The sequence below is a fragment of the Heterodontus francisci genome, unplaced genomic scaffold (genome assembly GCF_036365525.1).
Source record: "Heterodontus francisci isolate sHetFra1 unplaced genomic scaffold, sHetFra1.hap1 HAP1_SCAFFOLD_1047, whole genome shotgun sequence".
NCBI lineage: Eukaryota > Metazoa > Chordata > Chondrichthyes > Heterodontiformes > Heterodontidae > Heterodontus > Heterodontus francisci.
Window position 1 is genome coordinate 95,751 of NW_027140498.1, and position 21,205 is coordinate 116,955.

Below are 21,205 nucleotides of genomic sequence, written 5' to 3' on the forward strand. Positions count from 1 at the left end.
CACCCACAGACACACACACAGACACAGACACACACAGACACAGACACACACAGAGACACACATAGACACTCACACAGACACAGACACACCCACAGACACGGACACAGACACACCTACAGACACAGACACACCCATAGACACAGACACAGACACATAAAGTCACAGACACACACAGACATAGACAGACAGACACACACAGACACACCAACAGACACACACAGACACAGACACACACACAGACACACACACAGACACACACACAAACACAAACACACACAGACTCAGACACACACACACAGACACACACAAACACAAACACACACAGACACAGACACACACACAGACACAGACACACACACAGACACACACAAACACAAACACACACAGACACAGACACACACACAGACACAGACACACACACAGACACACACAGACACACCCACAGACACAGACACACAGAGACACAGACAGACACACCCACAGACTCAGACAGACACATACACAGACACACAGAGAAACACACAGACACAGACACACCCACAGACACAGACACACACACAGACACACACAGAGACACAGACACACCCACAGATACACACAGACACACCCACAGACACAGACACAGACACACACACACACACAGCCACAGACACAGACACACAGACACACACACAAACACACACACTCTCACTCACACACACACACACATACAAATACACACACACAAACACTCACTCACACACACACACACATACAAATACACACACACAAACGCACACACTCTCACTCACACACACACACACACATACAAATACACACACTCTCACTCACACAAACACACATACAAATACACACACTCTCACTCACACAAACACACATACAAATACACACACACAAACACACATACTCTCACTCACACACATACAAATACACACACACAAACACACACACTCTCACTCACACACACACATACAAATACACACACACAAACGCACATACTCTCACTCACACACACACATACAAATACACACACACAAACGCACACACTCTCACTCACACACACACACACACATACAAATACACACACACAAACACACACACTCTCACTCACACACACATACAAATACACACACACAAACGCACACACTCTCACTCACACACACACACACACATACAAATACACACACACAAACACACACACTCTCAGTCACTCACACATACAAATACACACACACAAACGCACACACTCTCACTCACACACACACACACACATACAAATACACACACACAAACGCACACACTCTCACTCACACACACACACACACATACAAATACACACACACAAACGCACACACTCTCACTCACACACACACACACACATACAAATACACACACACAAACACACACACTCTCAGTCACTCACACACACACACATTCACACATGCACTTGCACACACACTCACCCAGCATTTTATTATTGTTTTCTATCTGAAGGGTAATGTTTGGACTGTGATGTATGGAGGTGACTGGTGCTTTTTTTTAAGATAACTGACAGGCGGGATCTGGAGTCCTGAGGATGGAGGTCCTGAGGTCCAGGAGAATTGGGAAGATCGTGGATATCGGGAGAGGTGTGGGTGGAGCAGAGTCTTTCAGTATGAGAAGTGCAGGGTCTATCAGTCTGCTGGTGGAAATAGAGCCAGGAAAATCAGACGTTAAGTGCCCTTGGCCCCTTTCAGACCATCAGGTGCCAACAGTAGTTCCTGCCTCAGCCACCTCCCCTTGGGCCATTAGCAGATGTTGAGAGGGCAGTGAAGGGTTTCAAAATGCTGGAGGTGGGACAGAACGAGAGAACACCAGTGGGGAATGAATGTACTTGAAGTTAAAGACATTTCTCTGCACGTCTCCCGTCCTCCCAATGGATTAATGGAGATGTGGGATAGACTCCTAGATAAAGCAGCAACTCTCTGTCGATTAACACCTTTAACTCAGAACTGGATGAACACGTGAGTAGCAGCAGAATTGTGGGTTCGAAACGTCAGTATAGAGAGAGAGAGAGAGAGAGATGATCAAACTCTGTGGAACATGGCAGTCCCTGGGCTGGTAGGCGGGGGCTGAGCAGGCGGGGGGGGGGGGTGGGGGGGTGGAGGGGGGGAGGGGTGATGTGGAGTGGAAGGCAAGTCGGTTTGATTGACTTACTGCTCAAGGCAGGAAGAAATGTTCCAGAACCTTCCTGCGGGAGATTAACCGATTGGCTAGAGTCCATGATAAGGTAGACTGTGCATGATCGATTGAAGGAATGGGCTGCGTGGCTTTTTCATGCGTCTAATGGTCTTCCTGTCTTGTGTTTTTTTTGTAGGTTCGAAGACAAAATGGCGTCCAGTTTTGAGGTTATGGACAGAAATCATTCCAAGGTTCTCCTTCATGAATTAAACGAGCAGCGGATCCAGGGCATCTTCTGTGACGTGACCATCGTGGTGCAAGACAGCAAATTCAAAGCCCATAAAAATGTCCTGGCTGCTTTCAGCTGCTACTTCAAGGAACTGCTGGCCAGTCAGACACTCTGGGCAATGGACCCAGTGCTGGAACTGAGGGAAATGAAGGCTGAGGTCTTTGCAAAAATCCTCAACTTCATCTACAGCTCCAGAGTGGTGATTGAGAGGCTGGAGGAGGCCAACGATTTAGCAACTGCTGGACATCGGTTGGGAATCCATTTTCTGAAAGATTTGGTTGAGATGACCTCTCAAACCAGAGCCTGCAATGATCGATTGACATGTTCATCTGCCCAGTCTTCTGTCTCTCATTCATCTGACTTTTCTCAATTGTCCCAAGGCACTAAAGTGGACAATCACGACTGCACTGGCAGCAAGAGTTTCGAGGATAATGTTGGCCCGCTCAAACTGTGGCCCACCAATTCATTTTTCACATCAAAAGCTTCAGCTGGCCCATCCTTTCCAATTGATCTTACAGCATCCACTAGTAGACGGTCTGGTGATGTGGAGAGACCTTCCTCCGCGTATAATTCCCAAACACCATCCAGTCGGCCAGAAAGTACAGGAAATCATCCCTCAGAACATTCCCAGGCAGCAAGCTCCGATCAGGAGGAAGACAGACCTCCACTGTGTGAAGAAGGTAACGAGTCCTGCCCCAATGAGAGTGGCCCACTAACTGGCCTCTTCCACAGGGACTTCTTAAAGGGACCCTCGCAAGACTCGACGGAGGAGACAAATGAGGCAGCAAAGCGACTTTACACTCTGAGCACCGTGGCCTTCAGAGGGCTGGGCTTCAGTGTGGAGGAGGCAGCCAATCCTGAGGTTCTGAGCGCCCCCCCAGAAAAGGAGCCAGTGGTCACCCTCGCGGGGTCCGATGCCGCCTGGAGTCAGCCGCCTGTCAACGGGCCCCCCGAAGAGGAAGCGGGCATCACAGAAGACCTACCCGCTGATGCCCCAGCTGCCACAAGCTACCCACCCAGTGGTCTCCCATGTGGGCACTGCACCCGTTCCTTCGGCACTACTGCCAGCTTGAGCCTGCACAGCAAACTTCACCGGGCTGGCAAGACCTTGAGCTGCCGCTACTGCCACAAGTCCTTCATCCATGTCAAGCGGCTGCACACCCACCAGATGCTGTGCCGGCGGGCAGACAGGCCCCCCTCCCCCGAGGGCCGTCATTCTCCGGCAGACCAGGAGAACCCAGGGGCAGCCGGGGCAGAGCAGGCCTCGGGCCTGGACTCCACCCAGCCACTGGACCTGATGCTGGCGGAAAGCGGGCAGGTCAACGCAGGCAGGAAGCAGCGGGCTGTGCCGCGAATGGAAATCCTCACCGAGGAGGAGCATTTCATGAAGGTGGTGGACGGGCACCTGCTTTACTTCTGCGCTGTCTGCGAGCGCTCCTACGTGACTCTTTCCAGCCTTAAGCGGCATGCCAACGTCCACTCCTGGCGCAGGAAGTACCCCTGCCGCTACTGTGACAAGGTCTTTGCCCTGGCAGAGTATCGCACCAAGCACGAGGTATGGCACACGGGTGAGAGGAGATACCAGTGCATCTTCTGCTGGGAGACCTTTGTCACCTACTACAACCTGAAGACACACCAAAAATCTTTCCATGGAGTTGACCCTGGACTCACCATCAGTCAGAAGACTCCCAACGGAGGCTATAAACCAAAGCTCAATGCTTTTAAGTTGTACCGTTTGTTGCCCATGAGGTCGCAGAAACGACCGTATAAAACATACAGTCACTCCGTCTCGGGCGACCTGCTAAAATACGCTCAGAATGTGCCCGTTACCTTGCCAACCGATGTCTCATCCGAGAACGACTTAGCCACTTTATCTCATGCTTCGCCAGCCAAATATGTTCAGGAGAAGAGCCGAGCCGTCAGCTCGCAAAGTCCAGAGAGTCAAGAACTTCCCTCTGCCCAGGACCCGCTTCACAGGCCAACACAGGGGGCGTCTCTGACAGAGAGTGCTCAGAACGGAGGCTCACCGCAAAGAAGTTTCTCCGGCAGCCAGTCTGCGACCTCTGGGCATGACCAGGCAATGCCAGACAAGGACAGTCACCCGAGCGAAGGGGATGTGCCGCTTCCCCAGCCTCCCTCAACCTTCCCGAGTCCCGAGGTGGCCACTCCGGTCCCTTCCGTCATCACTTACGGGCATCCCACCTCCTCTGTGATCGTGCACAGCAATGCTTTGCCACCAACGATTGCTCACCGGAACCAGTCCTCGGTCATCGCCTACAATGGCAAGTGCACCCAAGAGAAGGTTGTTGGCGCCCCATTGCCTGATTGCCAGGCCCACGAGCCCGTCGCCTCCCTTGTTGCCCGGCCAACGAAGAAGCAGGCCTTGAAGGACTACGTCCAACTACAGGTACAGCCCTCCAGTGCCTGTGCAGCCATCAACCAAAGACACAACCGTCAGAAAGAGTCCAGATACCAGAAGCCAAAGAAATATTTCTTGCCAGCAAAAGGCAAGACCATGACCTACATGGCCAAGCCAGCGTGCGCAGGAACTGCCTCCGAGAGTCGCAGTGCCCCTCTGTGCCAGATCACCGTGCGCATCGGGGAGGAGGCCATTGTGAAGAGAAGGATCTCAGAGTCAGACCTGATCCGAGACAAGGGCAGCACGAGCAAAGGGAGAAGGTCCGAGGGTCTTCAGGCTGGGGGGAAGAAGCATTGTACGGATGAGGCAGAGAGGGAATCCCAGCAAAAGAGTGACTATTTCCTGGGCAACGATTCCGGGGACGAAGTCAGCGACAATGACACGGATGACAATCTCTGGCGACCGTATTACTCGTACAAGCCCAAGAGAAGAGCAGGCGGCTTTCACAAGACCAAGAAGTCAGGTTGGAGAAGGAAACTGCGGTACAGACACTCCGCCAGGTGGCTCCAGAGAGCTGCCAAGGGTCCAGATCGAGAGGCAGTGATGGAGCCCATGGAGGGCTGCTCCCAGGAGCCAGAGCTGAACGAAGACAACGTCAAGGAGCTGGAAAGTTCTGTCCAACTCGACCTCACCTCCTGCGCCGAAACATTCTCCGATCGCGCACTGTCGGAGCAGCACAATGCCGAGAGGGTTTTCGCCTGCTCCACCTGTGGAAAAGAGTTCTCGGTTCTCAGGAACCTGCGGAAGCACAAGCAGTCCCATTCGGCCCCGGTGGAGCTGAGCTGCCGCTCCTGTGACAAGGTCTTCACCTTGGCCAAGACCCTGAAGAAACACGAGAAGACACACAGCAGCCAGAAGCTGTGGCCCCCTCTGCCCCAGACTCCGCAGCAGACAGCAGAAGCTCCGAAGCAGGCTCCCCACAGTGCCGGGAGGAAAGGGCCCGGCCGCCACACGTGTGCCCACTGTTCGAAGACTTGCAAGACCGCTGCAGCCCTGGGTAGACATCAGAAGCGGCACCTGGCAGAGGACAGGTTGCGTGCCCCACGGGTGGATGAGACGTCAAGCCTGGAACAGGCTGGAGTCTCATTGGAGCCAAACGAATCATTGGAAAGAATGACCAGAGCCGCTCTTTGCCCTTTGCCCCCTGAAGAGACTGCCTCTCGCTCAATACAAGGGGATGAGAATGGGGTAAAGGGGGATCCACCAAATGCAAGAGCAGGAGAGAGTGTTGAGATGGCCCAGAGTGAGGACCAACTGCAAATGATTGCACCTTATGCCAAGGGCTGTGATGGGGACAACAACGCCCAGGAAACTGAGATGAGTCCTGCAGGGGAGAGTCCCTTGATCTCCGGCCAAGATCCCATACATACTCCCAGAGCCAGTAGCGAGGATGCCCCAGTGCAGGAATTGATGGGGACAGCCAGAGCAGGTAATCCGATGAGCTCGATACACCAAATGATGATGCTGCATGGAGGGGAGTCACGCCAAGCAGATACGCCAGAGATGAGGATGCCCTACACAAACGCCAGCGCCCCAGAGGACCAGGTGCAAGAGATGCTCCCATCGCGTTCAAGGGACGGCTCCCCAGGTACCAGCAGGCAAACCATGCCCGGCTCGCCTGCAACAGAGCACAACTGTGATGGAGCAGCGATGCCTTGCATCGAGGACGCTTGTGAGGGTTCCCCGCCACAGGAAATGGCGGAAGTGAGGGAGGAGGGCCGGAACTTCCACACACTGGAGCCCATGATGCCCCATGAGGCGGTGGGCTTTGAGGAGAGTGACCAAGTCCTGGAGACTGGCACAGACTCGGAATACCCGGTCCAGGAGTTCCCGATACCATTGATTACCAGTGGAAACTGCCGCTCGCACACCGAGCTTGATGGCAAGACACTTGCTTTCCATCCGGGCACCATCCGGTTCAAGGAAGGGGATGAAGACCTGAGCAAAGTGGCATTCTACCAGGACCCCTACCAGCTGGTGTACGGCCACCAGCTCCTGGCTGGCACCTACCCATACAACTTCACCCACGTCTCGCCACTGCCAGTGGCGCTGAACATGGTTATCCGGGACGAGAAAGGGCAGCAATTGCCACTCCTGCACAGGATGTTCGTCTACCCGACCCCCTGCCGGGACGAGGCTCCGCCCCTCCCTCCGCCGCCGCCACTGGGCGCCAGCGGCAACGGGAGCCACGATGAGGTGGGCCGAGAGCTGCTGGCTAGGGAGAAGGGTGCGCCGATGTACTGAGCCCCGTCCTGGGAAGCCAGTCGTAGTACCTCAGATGTAGCTCCGCAGTCACACCACCAAAATTCAACGTTCTAGGTTATCGCACTGTGTTTGTGGGGAATTGTGGGGAGTGGGGTACAGGGACTCATAGGCCAAATTGGTCAAAGTGATGGGTCAGGTTGGCCAAGGTGGGGAGTCAAGTTGGCGAGGTGATGGGTCAAGTTGGCCAAGGCCATGGGTCAAGTTGGCCAAGGTCATGGGTCAAGTTGGCCAAAGTCATGAGTCAAGTTGGCCGAGGTGATAGGTCAAGTTGGCCAAGGTCATAGGTCAAGTTGGCCGAGGTGATAGGTCAAGTTGGCCAAGGCCATGGGTCAAGTTGGCCAAGGTCATGGGTCAAGTTGGCCAAAGTCATGAGTCAAGTTGGCCGAGGTGATAGGCCAAGTTGGCTAAGGTCATAGGTCAAGTTTGGCCAAAGTCATGGGTCAAGTTGGTCAAGGTGATGGATCACATTGGCCACATAGGATGGCCAAGCACCATCCAGGTCTTCTTGTTTGACCAAAGTCCTTAAAGGAAATACCCCGAGACAGAAGTTGTATTGATAACATTGCCCCCCCCCCTCCTCCCCCCACCCGCCCCCCCACCCCGTCCTGTCCCGGTGCGATTTCATTTGCTGCACTTTTACACCACTTGGGTTTTTCTCGGTCTGGAAAATAGATGAATTTTTAACATTCTGCGCGTTATCACTGGTGAGATGTCACATTCACCAGAGGCCGGCACTGAGAGGAGCTTCCAGTTAGAGAGATGGTCAGTCAGTAGGCTCTTTGAGACTGATCACTGATTGGATTGACTCAACAGGTTTCAGACCCACTCGTAACCAATGGGAGTGGGTCAATTGTTGATTTTGTGTTGGGTTCCTCTACCCCTCCAACATCTCCTCATCTGGAAATAGGAGGCTAACAGTCACCCTGCAAACATGGCAGCCAATCTTTGGCTACCATTGGGCAACTGATGATTGCAAAGCGGACTTGTTTTCAGTGGGAAAGACTGACAGATCACACAGTGGTCACGCCTCCAATTGAACAGACGTTTGAGAAAACCTGAGAGTGAACAAGTAGCAATCACTCACAGCACACATATGTTGGAGTCGGTTTACGTCTATCGCCATTTTAGACAAGTTTAGATGCACCATAGGAAGGCAGGAAGTTGAGGAGCACAACCCATTCACCTTGGCTTGTCCTTGTCATTTGGACCTATGTGTAGTTGGGACCAATCCTGTCTCTTAAACAGAAAACAAGTTCAAGCTAACCTTAGAAATAAATGTGAATCAATCAAAACAAACTTTTCAATCCACATATTAGATCCAGACTACAGCACCGAAACTGGCCATTCAGCCCATCTGCTCCGTGCTGGTGTTTCTGCTCCACACGAGCCTCCCCCCACCCCTCTTCATCTCACCCTATCACCATATCCTTCTATTCCTTTCTCTCTCACTTTTCTGATGGCACAGCACTCCTGTCCTGTGCAAAACAGCACCTGATCTGTGAGCTAGTTAGATTGGAGAAGCTGGGGTTGTTCCCCTTGGAGCAAAGGAGATTGAGGGGAGATTTGATCGAGGTGTACAAGATTACGACAGGTTCGGATAAGGCAGACAAAGAAAAGCTGTTCCCATTAAGTGGTGGTACAAGGACTTGGAGACACAGATTTACGGTTTTGTACAAGAGATGCAGGGTGGATGTGAGGAAGAACTCTTTTACACAGCGAGTGGTAATCACCTGGAACTCGCTGCCTACGAGTTTGGTGGAAGTGGAGACGATCAATGATTTCAAAAGGAAATTAGATGGGCAGTTGAGGGAAATAAACTTGCAGGACTACGGAGATAGAGCGGGGCAATAGGACTGACTGGATTGCTCTACAGAGAGCTGGCATGGACTCGATGGGCTGAATGGCCTCCTTCTGTGCTGTAGTGACTATGAATCAATGCCACAGGTGTGCATGCTAGAATCTCCATATCTATAAAGTTAAGTCTTACATGACTCAAACATTCCACCTGTCAAAACAGACTGGGGCAGGAGGGAAGAAATGAAGTCACTTAGAATCATAAGCACAGAAGGAGGCCATTCGGTCCATCGTGCTTGTGCTGTCCCTACGGCAGAGCAGCAGCACAAAACTTACATTTTCCAACCTGCGCAGCTCCCTGATCAAAGAACAGTGAAACTACTGATTGACCTGAAATTAAAGCAGTTGTTTAGTCCTGAGTGTGAAGAGCAAAGAGAGGGCATAATACCCATGTGCGCACCCCAAATCTCATTCCCTGCCTTCTCTCTTCCTCGGTTTAAAAATGATCATTCTTGTTTTCAAATCCCTCCATGGCCTCACCCTCTCCCTATCTCTGTAATCTCCGCCAGCCCCACAACCCTCCGAGATCTCTGCGCTCCTCCAATTCCGGCCTCTTGACCATCCCCCGATTTCCATTGGCGGCCGTGCCTTCAGCTGCCTGGACCCTAAGCTCTGGAATTCCCTCCCTAAACCTCTCCGCCTCTCTCCCCTCCTTTAAGACGCTCCTTAAAACCGACCTCTTTGACCAAACTTTTGGTCGCCTGTCCTAAGATCTCCTTTTGTGGCTCGGTGTCAAATTCTGTTTGATATTCGCTCCTGTAAAGCACCTTGGGATGTTTTACCATATAAACGCGCTTTGCCCTGGTTTCCAGGCATTGATTGACATGAGATTGTGTTTACTTAACAGCAATTAGGCTGCGAAGCATCATAAAGCCCTTAGCGGCAGAATAATACTCCAGGCATTTCATGGCCATTACGCTCCTGTACTTTGGAGTCAGTTGGGGCTTTTAACCGAAGCTGCACATTATACCTTGCCCAATTTTAATGGACAAATGGGCCGGGTGTAAAGCCTTATCCCATCCGATTCCTAAATGAGCAGGATAGGTTAAAATTGAGCCCCTGTGTGTCATCTGACTTACTGTAACCAATAGCACAGGAACATAGCTAGTAATATATACAAATATTAGTAGATCATTTTATCCCTACCTTTATCACGAGAAATAGCAGCAGGAGTAGGCCACTCGGCCCCTCAAGCCTGCTCTGCCATTTAATAAGATCATGGCTGATTCCCTACTTCAACTCCACTTTCCCACACCATCCCCATATCCCTCGATTCCCATAGTGCCCCAAAATCTATCGATTCCTGCCTTGAATATACTCAACAACTGAGCATCCACAACCCTCTGGGACAGAGAATTCCAAACAGTCACAGCCCTCTGAGTGAAGAAACTTCTCCTCATGACCTGGGTCACCAACCTCTGATTTCTCCTCTAGCCTCCTAATCTTTCTGGGCTATGGTTACATGTTGGCATGTTCCTGATAGCAACCACCCTCTCGTCCCAAGTGGACAGTTTTGGAGTTTATTCCCCTTCCCCCTTGCTTGGCTGATGCCAACACTCCTCACCATTAGCCCTCAATAATCACCCATGCCCCTGGCCTGGCTCTTCTCTCAGGCTCAATCTGATGGTTCACCACTCAAGGGACTATGGGTGAACTTTAAGACTCACACCTTGTCCAGTATAATGGCCACCTCATTCTACCATTGCTCCATCTTGGCCTGCTCCCACTGCCGGAACCCCAGTCCACCCTTCATCAGCTCTGGGCTTGATTCCTCCTTGCCACTGTCCCTACCTCTTCTCTCCCTCTCTCCTCCCTCACTCTCTCCAATCTTCCCCTCTCTCCCCGTCCATTGTTGTCTCTCCTCTCTCCCTCCTCACTCTCGTTATCCTCTCCCTGTCTCTGCCTCCTCCCTTCTTTCCATCCCTCCCCCCTCCTATCCTCCCTTCCTCCTCCCTCCCTTCCTCCTCCCTCCCTCTCCTCCCCCTCCCCCTCCCTCTCTCCTCTTCTCCCTCACTGGCTCCCTCTGTTGTCTGCCTCCAGTTATTAATCTTCTCTTTAATGTTTTGTTATTCGAACCATAATTTCCAGCCAATTGGAGCCAACACAGAGTCTCCTGTTTGCAATCGGATGACTCATAATTTCCTTCACTGACTGTTAGCCAACTGCGTGATATACACACATTGACACACAGACACACTCACACACACGAACATACACTCACACACTGACACACACACACATTCACGCTCAGACACAGACACATTGACACACAGACACACTCACACACACTAACATACACTCACACACTGACACACACACACAGACACACTCACACACTGACACACTCACACAGACACACTCACACACTCACTCACACACACACTCACACACACTAACATGCACTCACACTCACACACTGACACTGACACACAGACAGACAGACATACTCACACACAGGCACACACAGACAAATACTCACACAGAGACACACGCTCACACAGACACACACTCACATTCAGACTCACTCACTCATTTGCACACAGAGCCACTCACTCAGCGCACACACACTCACACACAGACACACAGACACACACTCGCACACAGTCACACACAGCCACACACTCACACACAGACACACACAGCACAGACACACACTCACACACACTCACACACAGACACACACTGACACACTCACACACAGACACACACTGACAGACACACTGATACACTCACACACTGACACACACACGTGTACTTATACTCACGCAGAGACACACACTCACAAACTGACCACACTCAAACACACACAAACAGGCACACACTCACACACAGACACACACACTCACACACAGACAAACACTCACTCACACAGACACACACTCACACAGAGACACAACTTACATTCAGACTTACTCACACACACACACTCACTCACTCATTTGCACACACACTCACACAGATACCATGAGCCACTTAGAAGCATCACTGATGCTGAACCCTGATACCCCACACTGTCCTAATCACACATACCCCATCCATAGTCTCACATACAAAGGCACCCACAGCACTGTTTGAAGATTTTTAGAAGGTTTCACTGCTAACTCTCACACATTAGGCATCTGCAATCTCACACACTGCCTTCTGGGTCCTAGTGCCCAACGAATATTCTCCCACTGAACTGATCCACACTTAAATCCCTCCTGATAACCCAATCACCAGGACCTCAGACACCAGGTGTTGGGTTGGATATGGTAACAGGCTGTGGGTGGGTGAATGGAGTGACCCATAAAACGGTGGGGTTGCCCTGTACACTGTCCTTTCACAATCGCTCCATTGAACTCGAAGATCTGGGGGGGAGGGAGGTAATTTTCAACTTACCACCAGGGTGGAAAAGCAGCACTGCTGGTTGGGGCCTGTGTAGAAACAGAATGGATGGTCAGATGGAAACTTGGACCCAACAGGGCACCTGACCGCTGTGCCAATTGTATGCTATGGGGGAGGGGGGGGAGGTGAGGGAGGAAGGTGAAAATGGCCCTCATGCACTTGAAAAACTTGATTCCTGCCATCACAATCTGTTTTGTCCATCTCTGCCTCTCTCTCTCTCCATCTCGCTCTCTCTCCATCTCGCTCTCTCTCCGTCTCGCTCTCTCTGCCTCTCTCTCTCTCCATCTCGCTCTCTCTCCATCTCGCTCTCTCTGCCTCTCTCTCTCCATCTCGCTCTCTCTCCATCTCGCTCTCTCTGCCTCTCTCTCTCTCCATCTCGCTCTCTCTGCCTCTCTCTCTCCATCTCGCTCTCTCTCCATCTCGCTCTCTCTGCCTCTCTCTCTCTCCATCTCGCTCTCTCTCCATCTCGCTCTCTCTCCATCTCGCTCTCTCTGCCTCTCTCTCTCTCCATCTCGCTCTCTCTCCATCTCGCTCTCTCTCCATCTCGCTCTCTCTGCCTCTCTCTCTCTCCATCTCGCTCTCTCTGCCTCTCTCGCTCCATCTCGCTCTCTCTCCATCTCGCTCTCTCTGCCTCTCTCTCTCTCCATCTCGCTCTCTCTGCCTCTCTCTCCATCTCGCTCTCTCTCCATCTCGCTCTCTCTGCCTCTCCCTCTCTCCATCTTGCTCTCTCTGCCTCTCTCGCTCCATCTCGCTCTCTCTCCATCTCGCTCTCTCTGCCTCTCTCTCTCTCCATCTCGCTCTCTCTCCATCTCGCTCTCTCTGCCTCTCTCTCTCTCCATCTCGCTCTCTCTGCCTCTCTCTCCATCTCGCTCTCTCTCCATCTCGCTCTCTCTGCCTCTCCCTCTCTCCATCTTGCTCTCTCTGCCTCTCTCGCTCCATCTCGCTCTCTCTCCATCTCGCTCTCTCTGCCTCTCTCTCTCTCCATCTCGCTCTCTCTCCATCTCGCTCTCTCTGCCTCTCTCTCTCTCCATCTCGCTCTCTCTCCATCTCGCTCTCTCTGCCTCTCTCTCTCTCCATCTCGCTCTCTCTCCATCTCGCTCTCTCTGCCTCTCTCTCTCTCCATCTCGCTCTCTCTCCGTCTCGCTCTCTCTGCCTCTCTCTCTCTCCATCTCGCTCTCTCTGCCTCTCTCTCTCCCCATCTCGCTCTCTCTGCCTCTCTCCATCTCGCTCTCTCTGTCTCTCTCTCTCCATCTCGCTCTCTCTCCATCTCGCTCTCTCTGCCTCTCCCTCTCTCCATCTTGCTCTCTCTGCCTCTCTCGCTCCATCTCGCTCTCTCTCCATCTCGCTCTCTCTGCCTCTCTCTCTCTCCATCTCGCTCTCTCTCCATCTCGCTCTCTCTGCCTCTCTCTCTCTCCATCTCGCTCTCTCTCCATCTCGCTCTCTCTGCCTCTCTCTCTCTCCATCTCGCTCTCTCTCCATCTCGCTCTCTCTGCCTCTCTCTCTCTCCATCTCGCTCTCTCTCCGTCTCGCTCTCTCTGCCTCTCTCTCTCTCCATCTCGCTCTCTCTCCGTCTCGCTCTCTCTGCCTCTCTCTCTCTCCATCTCGCTCTCTCTCCGTCTCGCTCTCTCTGCCTCTCTCTCTCCCCATCTCGCTCTCTCTGCCTCTCTCTCTCCCCATCTCGCTCTCTCTGCCTCTCTCTCTCTCCATCTCGCTCTCTTGGTCTCTCTCTCTCCATCTCGCTCTCTCTGCCTCTCTCTCTCTCCATCTCGCTCTCTCTGCCTCTCTCTCTCTCCATCTCGCTCTCTCTCCATTTCGCTCTCTCTGCCTCTCTCTCTCTCCATCTCGCTCTCTCTCCATCTCGCTCTCTCTGTCTCTCTCTCTCTGCCTCTCTCTCTCTCCATCTCGCTCTCTCTGCCTCTCTCTCTCTCCATCTCACTCTCTCTGCCTCTCTCTCTCCATCTCGCTCTCTCTCCATCTCGCTCTCTCCATCTCGCTCTCTCAGCCTCTCTCTCTCTCCATCTCACTCTCTCTGCCTCTCTCTCTCCATCTCGCTCTCTCTCCATCTCGCTCTCTCCATCTCGCTCTCTCAGCCTCTCTCTCTCTCCATCTCGCTCTCTCTCCGTCTCGCTCTCTCTGCCTCTCTCTCTCTCCATCTCACTCTCTCTGCCTCTCTCTCTCTCCATCTCACTCTCTCTGCCTCTCTCTCTCCATCTCTCTCTCCGCCTCGCTCTCTCTGCCTCTCTCTCTCTCCATCTCGCTCTCTCTGCCTCTCTCTCTCTCCATCTCACTCTCTCTCCATCTCGCTCTCTCTGTCTCTCTCTCTCTGCCTCTCTCTCTCTCCATCTCGCTCTCTCTGCCTCTCTCTCTCTCCATCTCACTCTCTCTGCCTCTCTCTCTCTCCATCTCGCTCTCTCTGCCTCTCTCTCTCTCCATCTCACTCTCTCTGCCTCTCTCTCTCCATCTCGCTCTCTCTCCATCTCGCTCTCTCTGTCTCTCTCTCTCTGCCTCTCTCTCTCTCCATCTCGCTCTCTCTGCCTCTCTCTCTCCATCTCGCTCTCTCTGCCTCTCTCTCCATCTCGCTCTCTCTGCCTCTCTCCATCTCGCTCTCTCTGTCTCTCTCTCTCCATCTCGCTCTCTCTCCGTCTCGCTCTCTCTGCCTCTCTCTCTCTCCATCTCACTCTCTCTGCCTCTCTCTCTCCATCTCGCTCTCTCTGCCTCTCTCCATCTCGCTCTCTCTGTCTCTCTCTCTCCATCTCGCTCTCTCTCCGTCTCGCTCTCTCTGCCTCTCTCTCTCTCCATCTCGCTCTCTCTGCCTCTCTCTCTCCATCTCGCTCTCTCTGCCTCTCTCCATCTCGCTCTCTCTGTCTCTCTCTCTCCATCTCGCTCTCTCTCCGTCTCGCTCTCTCTGCCTCTCTCTCTCTCCATCTCACTCTCTCTGCCTCTCTCTCTCCATCTCGCTCTATCTGCCTCTCTCTCTCTCCATCTCACTCTCTCTGCCTCTCTCTCTCCATCTCTCTCTCCGTCTCGCTCTCTCTGCCTCTCTCTCTCTCCATCTCGCTCTCTCTGCCTCTCTCTCTCTCTCCATCAAGCTCTCTCAGCCTCTCTCTCCATCTCGCTCTCTCTGCCTCTCTCTCTCCATCTCGCTCTTTCTTCCTCTCTCTCTCTCCATCTCTCTCTCCGTCTCGCTCTCTCTGCCTCTCTCTCCATCAAGCTCTCTCAGCCTCTCTCTCCATCTCGCTCTCTCTGCCTCTCTCTCTCTCCATCTCGCTCTTTCTTCCTCTCTCTCTCTCCATCTCTCTCTCCATCTTGCTCTCTCTGCCTCTCTCCATCTCGCTCTCTCTGCCTCTCTCTCTCTCCATCTCGCTCTCTCTGCCTCTCTCTCTCTCCATCTCACTGTCTCTGCCTCTCTCTCTCCATCTCGCTCTCTCTGTCTCTCTCTCTCTGCCTATCTCTCTCTCCATCTCGCTCTCTCTGCCTCTCTCTCTCCATCTCGCTCTCTCTGCCTCTCTCTCCATCTCGCTCTCTCAGCCTCTCTCTCTCTCCATCTTGCTCTCTCTGCCTCTCTCCATCTCGCTCTCTCTGCCTCTCTCTCTCTCCGTCTCGCTCTCTCTGCCTCTCTCTCTCTCCATCTCACTCTCTCTGCCTCTCTCTCTCTCCATCTCGCTCTATCTGCCTCTCTCTCTCTCCATCTCACTCTCTCTGCCTCTCTCTCTCCATCTCTCTCTCCGTCTCACTCTCTCTGCCTCTCTCTCTCTCCATCTCGCTCTCTCTCCATCTCGCTCTCTCTGCCTCTCTCTCTCTCCATCTCGCTCTCTCTCCGTCTCGCTCTCTCTGCCTCTCTCTCTCTCCATCTCACTCTCTCTGCCTCTCTCTCTCTCCATCTCGCTCTATCTGCCTCTCTCTCTCTCCATCTCACTCTCTCTGCCTCTCTCTCTCCATCTCTCTCTCCATCTCGCTCTCTCAGCCTCTCTCTCTCTCCATCTCGCTCTCTCTGCCTCTCTCTCTCTCCATCTCGCTCTCTCTGCCTCTCTCTCTCCATCTCTCTCTCCATCTCGCTCTCTCAGCCTCTCTCTCTCTCCATCTCGCTCTCTCTGCCTCTCTCTCTCTCCATCTCGCTCTCTCTGCCTCTCTCTCTCTCCATCTCGCTCTCTCTCCGTCTCGCTCTCTCTGCCTCTCTCTCTCTCCATCTCGCTCTCTCTCCGTCTCGCTCTCTCTGCCTCTCTCTCTCTCCATCTCGCTCTCTCTCCGTCTCGCTCTCTCTGCCTCTCTCTCTCTCCATCTCGCTCTCTCTCCGTCTCGCTCTCTCTGCCTCTCTCTCTCTCCATCTTGCTCTCTCTTCCTCTCTCTCTCCATCTCGCTCTCTCCATCTGGCTCTCTCTGCCTCTCTCTCTCCATCTGGCTCTCTCTGCCTCTCTCTCTCTCCATCTCGCTCTCTCTCCATCTCGCTCTCTCTCCGTATTGCTCTCTCTGTCTCTCTCTCCATCTGGCTCTCTCTGCCTCTCTCTCTCTCCACCTCGCTCTCTCTGCCTCTCTCTCTCTCCATCTCGCTCTCTCTGCCTCTCTCTCTCTCCATCTCGCTTTCTCTCCATCTCGCTCTCTCTGTCTCTCTCTCCATCTCTCTCTCTCTCCATCTCGCTCTCTCTGCCTCTCTCTCTCTCCATCTCGCTCTCTCTCCATCTCGCTCTCTCTGTCTCTCTCTCTCCATCTTGCTCTCTCTGCCTCTCTCTCTCTCCATCTCGCTCTCTCTGCCTCTTTCTCTCTCCATCTCGCTGTCTCAGCCTCTCTCTCTCTCCATCTCGCTCTCCCTGCCTCTTACTCTCACTCACATTGTATCTCTGTCCCTCCACCTCACTCCCTCTCTCTCTTTCCCCTTCTCTCTCCCTCCCTCTGTCTGTGTCACTCCCTCTCTCTTGATCCCTCTTTATATCTCTCTCTCCCCCCTCTCATTCCCTCTCTCCCTCTCTGCCTCTATCTCCCTCTCTTCCCCTCTCCCTCTCCCACTCTCCTTTACTTTCCCTCTCTCGCTCTCTCTACCCGCCTGTCTATCTCTCTCTCTTCCCCGCCCCCTCTCTCTATTCCCCCATCTTTCTGATGTCAGTGTGGGCAGTGTTTTGCATTGTCTCCTCATGTTGGCAGTGTAAGCTCTGTGCATGCTCTGAGCAGACCTCTCCCACTGTTCTGTGGAGGTGCACCCCCCCTCCCCCCGCCTTCCCTTCCCCTCCCTTCCTCCTACTGTGCACAGGCTGCTGAGGCAGAGCTGCAGCTTTCTGCTGCCCCCACCTCCCCCCCCCCCCCACTCTTTCACCGCTGTCTGTGGGATCTTGCTGTGCGCATGTTGGCTGCCCCATTTCCTACATTGCAACAGCGACTGCACTTCAAAAAGGACTTCACTGGCTGTGAAGGGCTTTGGGACATCCTGGGGTGGTGAAAGGTACTATAGAAATGCAAGTCCTTACTTTCTTTTTCCACTGACACCAGGCACCTGTGGGTATCTCACCCAAGTGTAAAACTGGGTCGTGAATGTTGGTGGGTGGTGGCTGATGTCCCCAGTCTGGGGTGAAAGGTGCAGCAAGAGCATGTTCTGCAGCTCGGGAATTTGTAACAAAGTCAGCGGTGATCTCTTGACAATCATTTCATTTGTAAAGTTTTCAACAAAACAACTCAAATTTACACAGTGCCTTTAACAGACTAAAATGTCCCAAGGTGATAATCCGATAAAATCTGACTCCGAGCCAACGCTGCTCAAGATCCCGGTCATAGGAAAGGGTCTTTAGAAGGCTTCTTGGAAAACGGGGAATAGAAGTTCCGAGGTTGTGGGATTCATGGAAGCACTTTCGGAAGCCAAGGCTGTAGAAGTCACCACCGGCAGTGGGAATGACGGGTGAGCTGGTGTTAATGAAACCAGACTTTCTCAACCGCATTGCAACTGTCACTGGTACGACTGCCCGCCACGTTAATCCACTCGCAATTTAATTTTCTCGAGAACACAAGGAATCTTGGGTCAGACAAAGGAAGCCATGAGGTGAAACTTAGCTCGTTCTGCGCTGAAGATACAGATCAGATCAGTTATTTGAACTATGGAACGGACTTTTTTTTTTTTTTTTAGATTAGAGATACAGCACTGAAACAGGCCCTTCGGCCCACCGAGTCTGTGCCGAACATCAACCACCCATTTATACTAATCCTACACTAATCCCATATTCCTACCAAACATCCCCACCTGTTCCTATATTTCCCTACCACCTACCTATACTAGTGACAATTTATAATGGCCAATTTACCTATCAACCTGCAAGTCTTTTGGCTTGTGGGAGGAAACCGGAGCACCCGGAGAAAACCCACGCAGACACAGGGAGAACTTGCAAACTCCACACAGGCAGTACCTGGAATCGAACCCAGGTCCCTGGAGCTGTGAGGCTGCGGTGCTAACCACTGCGCCACTGTGCCGCCCTTACGAACTCATGTTCTCTTGACTGTTAGTCCAGTGACATAACCACTACCCAGCTGATAGAATAGGACGCAAAATTGCCAGTCGAGTAAAACCCCTCAATTGGTTGAAAAATAGGCCTTTGAAACTAAATAAGGCCCATTTTTTTGAGGTGGGGTGTGGGAGAGAGGTGTGTATACATTTTACTTCAATCTCCAATGAGGACCTTGAGACAACTGTAGAGCAAGGCAGCCAAGTAAAGAGTTGAAACTTATTTTTCTAACGAACATAGGGGCATAAATAGCACAAAAAGCAAGTATAGGAAAAGAATGATTAAAAAGACATGATGAGGATCTAAAGGGGACAGGGATGGGAAGCAGGCAGAGTGGAGTGTTGAAGATTTTTTATTTTTCTATATATATATTATATACACAAAATTGCTTAAGAGTTTATTTTTGTAGTTTAGAGTCGATATTACAGTAATGAGATTGTACCAATGCCAGAAGAGATTTAATACTGTAATATTAGGGGCCATTACACTGTCACTGAGCTGAACATACACAAATTGGCCAACTTGGGAATTTCCCAGGCGATTTGTCTTCAGCGGTCTAAGGGTGAACACACTTTATATGATTCTCCTGTGTGCTGGGGTGTGAGGGGCGGGGAACAGGGTTATGCTTATTGAGTGAGTGTGAAGCATAGCATTGATGGGAGAAGCTGGACAGAGTAACGGAGGCAAGGGGTAGGATGAGCTTCTGAGCAAGATGAAACCACACAATGGGTTGACAGGCTACTGGGCTAGTGGCTCGATTTCCTGCCCTGTATTTACCTTGTGTGCACTGCTGCCCTGGGCCCATTGACTCCCTTAGTACTTAAATAAAGATTCAAATAAAGTCAAGGAAAAGTTAAATATAGAGGCTGAGCTCAGTGGTGGAGTTGGTCAAGTGGAGAGAGAGGGTTACCTGACCCCCTGTCCTGGGAGTGTTTGATGGGGACAGTGTAGAGGGAGCTTTACTCTGTATCTAACCCCGTGCTGTACCTGTCCTGGGAGTGTTTGATGGGGACAGTATAGAGGGAGCTTTACTCTGTATCTAACCCCCCATGCTGTACCTGTCCTGGGAGTGTTTGATGGGGACAGTATAGAGGGAGCTTTACTCTGTATCTAACCCCGTGCTGTACCTGTTCTGGGAGTGTTTGATGGGGTCAGTGTAGAGGGAGCTTTACTCTGTATCTAACCCCGTGCTGTACCTGTCCTGGGAGTGTTTGAAAAGGACAGTGTAGAGGGAGCTTTACTCTGTATCTAACCCCGTGCTGTACCTGTCCTGGGAGTGTTTGATGGGGGTCAGTGTAGAGGGAGCTTTACTCTGTATCTAACCCCGTGCTGTACCTGTCCTGGGAGTGTTTGATGGGGGACAGTGTAGAGGGAGCTTTACTCTGTATCTAACCCCCGTGCTGTACCTGTTCTGGGAGTGTTTGATGGGGACAGTGTAGAGGGAGCTTTACTCTGTATCTAACCCCCGTGCTGTACCTGTTCTGGGAGTGTTTGATGGGGGACAGTGTAGAGGGAGCTTTACTCTGTATCTAACCCCCTGCTGTACCTGTCCTGGATCCACTAATATGGTGCTTCTTGTCGGTGCCAACAATGTGAAAGAGTATCTACTTTTTGTTAGACTGGAAGCCTCCTCTTGGTTCTTTGGTGAGTGTAACATGGCAACCATTTAGGGGAATGGGATGGTCATCGGAGGGACAAGGGGTTGGTCCATCAATGGTTTTTCTGATGAGCTCATCCTGAGGTAATGGTGCCACGAGTCATTCACCGAGCAGATAATGTGTTGTTGACAAGGAGAATGATGAGCCAATCAGAAACCATCCTGATTCCGAAGCATTCCCGTCTCCTAACTCAATGTGTGTTATCAGATGGCCTCCATCCCAGCTCCCCCTCACACCACCTCCACCCCTCCATATATACAGCGGGCAAATTACCATCCCGCTAAATGCTTCACCTTTCTGTTGTTACCTGCGTGACAGGTGTGGGCACAAGGATCAAGTGGACAAACCAGTCCTCCATATTGGGACGTCCATTCCTGGACCACTCGAATTACCAATCTTACGAAGATCGCCATGTTCCAATGTAATTGTTTGTTATTGTCTAGTGTTCTATCAGATGCTTTGTTGGGCATTATGAGTGTAGAACTTTCTTTTAAAGTTGTGATCAATTGCAATGCAGGTGAGTAGGAGCTAGGGCCCTTGTGCTTTATCTAGTAGTTACTCCAAGGGACTATACCAGCAACTATCTGTGGACGTTGGTCGGGACTGTGAGCACCTTCTTTCCTTGACTCACGAGCTGGCGCACTGTGTTGCCCCTTGCCTGTGAGACCCTGGTTCAAGTCCTGCCCCTGACGGAACA

At 52.0% G+C, this 21,205-nt stretch overlaps 1 protein-coding gene and 1 long non-coding RNA gene across 2 annotated transcripts in view; one reads left to right on the forward strand and one right to left on the reverse strand.

Annotated features, from left to right (window-relative positions):
• The window catches only part of LOC137360021 (uncharacterized), a 57,297-nt gene that overhangs the window by 22,604 nt on the left and 13,488 nt on the right, over positions 1 to 21,205 (reverse strand). The window lies entirely within an intron of this gene.
• Positions 1,864 to 12,680, forward strand: LOC137360022 (zinc finger and BTB domain-containing protein 38-like). The gene is made up of 2 exons (XM_068025601.1): positions 1,864 to 2,003; positions 2,357 to 12,680. The coding sequence occupies exons 1-2, from the start codon at positions 1,864 to 1,866 to the stop codon at positions 7,110 to 7,112; spliced, it is 4,896 nt and encodes a 1,631-aa protein (XP_067881702.1). The 3' UTR covers positions 7,113 to 12,680.